At 44.6% G+C, this 5,000-nt stretch overlaps 1 protein-coding gene and 1 long non-coding RNA gene across 2 annotated transcripts in view; both read right to left on the bottom strand.

Annotated features, from left to right (window-relative positions):
* The window catches only part of ghrhrb (growth hormone releasing hormone receptor b), a 39,598-nt gene that overhangs the window by 25,246 nt on the left and 9,352 nt on the right, over window positions 1-5,000 (bottom strand). The window contains exon 2 of the mRNA XM_032525388.1: window positions 3,531-3,639. Within this exon, the coding sequence (XP_032381279.1) occupies window positions 3,531-3,639 (109 nt within the window). The remainder of the gene's footprint in view (window positions 1-3,530; window positions 3,640-5,000) is intronic.
* The window catches only part of LOC116695268 (uncharacterized), a 5,906-nt gene continuing 4,906 nt past the window's right edge, over window positions 4,001-5,000 (bottom strand). The window contains exon 3 of the long non-coding RNA XR_004333404.1: window positions 4,001-4,051. This is a non-coding gene — a long non-coding RNA (uncharacterized LOC116695268). The remainder of the gene's footprint in view (window positions 4,052-5,000) is intronic.

The raw sequence follows: 5,000 nt of genomic DNA, 5'->3' as shown, positions 1-5,000 counted from the left end.
AAGGCACAGAGTGAATGTGAGAGTGCGTTTTCACTTGTCTTGGTGCTGTACATTGTCCTTGTTTTACCCATCAAATGCAACAATTATAACCACACTAACAACTGCAAATTGGGCAGTCTTTTGAAACATTGCCATTACAAAGCCTCTTAATTTCCTAGTCACTCTATTCATTCCACCCATCTGTTCGTCCCTCCACACCACACCGCAGCACTGAGACGCCTCTTATTAAAGTCTTTAACGACATCCACTTAAACACAGATAGTGGCAACATTTCAGTCTAAATACTTAATACTTGATCTCAGTGCTGCATTTGATATAGTCGACAATGACATATTACCAAACCGACTACGACTGGTTTGGCCTTTCTGGCTCAGTACTAAACTGGTTTGAATCCTTGATTCGCCCTGTTCACGATTTCATTTTTAAATAACTTTGATTTTTGATGACTCTCACTATCAGTCTGCTGATACACTCGTATCTCGTGGCGTCAGGTTTGTGTTATATCTCCCGAGCGCGATAGAACATACTCAGAAGCAAATGGAATTATTTCACACACGTCGATGTTACACTTTCCGCACCAAATCAACAGTCAAGAGTTGTATTCAGGCAGCTGTGAGCCTGAAACAAAACATGCAAAGCAGACACCCGGGGGCCCCTGTGGCTGCTCTGTGTGCTTGCCGCTTAGTTTCATACATGCAGGTGCCCTATGTTTGGTTTCACCCTTGCAGCTGCCTGTACAACTCTCATTTGTTGTATCTTGTGTGTCAATTCACTCCTTCCAGGTCTCCATCCAACACCCTAACCTCCTCCTGATCAGGTTTGTTGTATTAGTGACTTAACAAGCATTTAACGTACATGTATGTGTTTTTACTGGAGACGAATATCCTTTTTGTTGCCCCCCCCCCCACACACAATGTCTCTGTGTGATTGGCTGATTCCATGATGTGTTTGGTAGGGTGTTTCAGACACTGGGGAGAGCATACGGGAGAAACTGGGACTGTTTCTCCCTCCGGACCGTACAGCTTTTGTAAAAGCTGAGTGGAGAAGCGAAGCGTTTCCACAGTCTACTTCAGTCAGCGTTCAGGCCGGGCACGAAGCAGCTCACACCTTCCGCTTCAAACGTTAATTGTCACGTCTTTGCTTCGAATGATCACAGGAAAGGGTGACAAATGATGCAATTAATTCTGAGCTTCACCGGCTGTGTCAGGCAGTCCCTAGGGCGAGCAGACGACTGTCTCACCGAGTGCGTAGCTTTCATAACAACGTTCCTGAGACGGCGCGAGGAGGCGAGAGCGGCGCTAACCTGCCTGGAATGACCCTGTCGCGTAATTCAAAACACTTCAAAACAGAGACAATTCATATTTCGGGATGTAATCAACATGCTTTCAGACTGCATCTCAGATGGAAAATGAAGTGCGGCCCCTCCTGAAGGACAAGCTGTTCCAGTGGCTGAGTTTTGTTTTCCTTTTTTTCTGAGGCATTGAAGGGAGGATAATGGAATCTCCTCTGATGCCGCTGGCTCACCTCCTACCTGGGCTGCACAGATGAAACCGGACCAGGCCAGGTTGACCAATCAGTATCCAGGTGTCTTCTCACCTGATTAGTTCCCTTGATTGTTTTGGCTGCTTTGCCAAGTGAAGGGCTATAATTCAATAACAGGAAGCAAATGCGCTCGCTAGGCTTTTGATTAAACAGACCCAATTATCCGCTGCAGGAAGGCTTCCAGCAGCCTGCTGTGTGTTCGGCAGTGAGCTTTATGTGCAGGTGTGGTTTAAAGTTTACTAATTTTATTCTAATATGATGCATGGATTGGGCATGTGTTATGTAATGTAAATGTGAGGAAAGTGGTCCTTGATTGTGCTGCATTTTCCTTATGTAAACTTTGACCAGACACATGTAAACAGGTTACACTCCCTTTGAAATTGAATTCTGATTCCCCTACAATGTAACCTTTGACTGAATGAATTTTGACCTGGTTGCATTCTCTAATTCCCAATTTCCACTGGTTGCAGAACGGTTGCGGATCGGCTCCGCTGTGTGTCGGCTCCGTGCTCCGCCGTCCGTCAGTACCCACCAGGTCCGGATTTGTTGCAGCACGGCTGCGGCCATGACAAAAGTTTGAAATCACGAGCACCCACGAGATCTCACAAATTCAGGTAGAATAGAACCAAAAAACCAACAACAGTTTGTTTCCATCCAGATGAGTAGAGGGGAAACAGCTCCGTGCTGTTTTCAAGGTGTAATGCAGGGAGTTATGATCCGCTGTGAGCACGCTCTATTTTATTTTGAAAACTAACGAGATGTTTTATTTTTTTTTCTGTGCTCAACTTCCTGTCCCGCACTATATGCCATGTGCTGAATTGTTGCGGAGCTCTCCAGCATCCGGCTCCGGGGGGCTGCGGATCGCCGGAGCTGGGACGGAGTCGGGACGCAGCCGTTCCGCAGTCACTGGAAGTACACACATTGACTTTAATAGAAACCTAATGACTCCGCCGCCGTTCTGCAGTGGATACACAGACGTTCCGCTCCCGGTGGAAATTAGGTGTAAGGCATTTTTTGCTCACGTGGATGGAGGATCCTCACCTCTGATCAGTGAGCCCTTTGTCTTGAGAACTAACTAATTGAGGGGGAGGGCCAATTAGCAGCTACCCATCAGTGTGCATGTTAACTTTGTTTTGTGTATCATTCCTGCGATATCATTGGATCACACAAGAACCACGGGATCACATTTCACACAAGAATCCATCTTGTCAGGCTTTAAGCAGCGCCTTTGTGTCTGAACTACCAGCTTACTGAACCAATCAGAGAACCCGTGAGGTTCCGCCTTCTTGCCAACTCAGCAGGAGAGTGCGATTCAGAAGATTTCCTGATTCGCTTTCAATTTTTAGGCTCATGATTCGATTCAATATTGATTTTTGATTCAAAAACGATTCAAAATATGTAAATGTAGTTACTTTTTCTATGTATGTATGTATGTATGTATGTATGTATATTCATATCCATATCATTCAAGTGGATTTATTTGTTATTTTGACATCCATGATGTAGGATATGTGTATGTTGGGTGTAATGTCTGTAAGCTCCTGTGACCTTGAATTTCCCCTTGGGGATCAATAAAGTGTCAAAATTATCCAGCTATCATGTGATTGCTGTAAATATACAAAAAAAATATGAATAGATTTTTGGAATTCTATGAATCGATTTGGAATCGGTGGCGAATCCAAATAGATTTTTTTGCTGACCCCAACTTCTCAGATGGTTCTGTGGTAACAAACCACCTGGCGCGTCAGGTTATGTGTTCCATGCTCTACGAGATATTATTTTTTTTCTCATTCCTTGTTGCCACAGAGGGATTACACAATTGTCTTTAAAATTCCAAGACAAAGAAAGCAGAAGGTAACGGACATCTGGCCAAAGAGAGGGACATCCAGCCGAATCTGGATGGAAAACAGTAACAGAGCAATCCCAGAAGTGGAACGCCGTGGATACACGGTAGACTAGTTCCTACAGCGTGATGAGAGCACACAGACCTGCCCCGGTAGAGTGGTTGTTCTCCTCCTGCTGTAGGATCTGGTTACATTGTTCTTGAGCCTTCATGTGCTGAACCACCAGGGCACAGTCTGGGTGGATGGCCGCTGTCTGAGATGAGAGAACACCAGAGTTACACAGGGAAACGCTCGTCATTGCAGAGATGATGACTAGAGTAGCCTACACTATTTATAAAATGTTTTAAAATGGCAATGGCACTAAATCCTTTAAATTATAAGTATTAATAGATGGATATAATTAAACCAAAATTCCAACAAAATAACACCAATACAAACATGTTAACTTCCATAAAGACTTTTGAATCTGTATAAAACATCAGGCAATATTTTTTTTCATTCACAGAAACCTAAAGATGAATCTCATAAATGATACAGGTTCAAATATTGTAATCTTTTTTTCTCATCTTCATGGTGGTGTGTTCAAATGGTGTCGGACCTTTTTTGTACTCTTTGCAACAACGGGGAAATGGAATGCCACACGCCGGCCACAACAATGGGACGGACTGCCACACGTGGAACGTGATCCTTGGACGCAGAGACACGATCCGTTGTCTCTGGGGGACGCTACATCGGGGAAATTAAACGCTACACGCCGGCCACAACAACGGGACGGTTGTGTTCAGGAAGAGAATAACGGGGAAAGGCACTGCAACACGCGGGACCGGGATGAGAGTCTTGTGTTGTTTGACCCGTCCACCCGTCCACCCGTCCACCCCCCCGGCCAACCTCCTTGCGCGGATTTTTGGCTTTTTAATACTACTTGCTACCGTAATCGTGCTGTTATCATGAAATAGGCTTCCCATTGAAATACATCACTTCAAAATTCTTAATCAACACACAAAAATAACGTCATTAACGTGACCTGTACACAAATCAATAGATTAATATTATTATTTAAGTGAACTTTCCACGCTCTGCCATGAGACTGGGCTGAATTAACGGTGCGCTATCATGTCACAACACCTGACCCATGACGCTGTGAAGTGAGAAATAATCCCTGGAACTTGCTTTGAATGTGTCTGATTGATTTCTCTGATTAATGTGTTTGGTTTGAAATGTGTGAACGGTCACAGTTAGAGCACCTGGCAGACAGATGGAGACACCGCAGGTGAGCGTGACATTTGACTTCATCCTCTCACAGCGCAGCAGCGTCCAGGATTAACTCCGAAGGACGGACACACGGCCCTGGCCCGTTGACATTTTACCCTACAGCTGTCAAGTTGACGTTGTCTATATGTCAATCTGTGTGTGTCTACTGCGTGTAAATGTGTGTTTCCTTTATTGAACCAGTAAAAAAGCTCTGTCTTGTGTTGGGAGTGTCAACTCTGAGTCGAACCTATGCAAAATGAAAGTAAAAAGAGAAAGTTCTCTGTGCTTCTGTAAACCACAACAACCCAGTGCAACCAGGGCAGGACAAGAACTCCGATGATGTTGTCATTCTACATCAAAACG

This window comes from Etheostoma spectabile, chromosome 9, assembly GCF_008692095.1.
Source record: "Etheostoma spectabile isolate EspeVRDwgs_2016 chromosome 9, UIUC_Espe_1.0, whole genome shotgun sequence".
In the NCBI taxonomy this organism is placed as follows: domain Eukaryota; kingdom Metazoa; phylum Chordata; class Actinopteri; order Perciformes; family Percidae; genus Etheostoma; species Etheostoma spectabile.
This window is presented reverse-complemented; position numbering and strand designations above follow the sequence as displayed.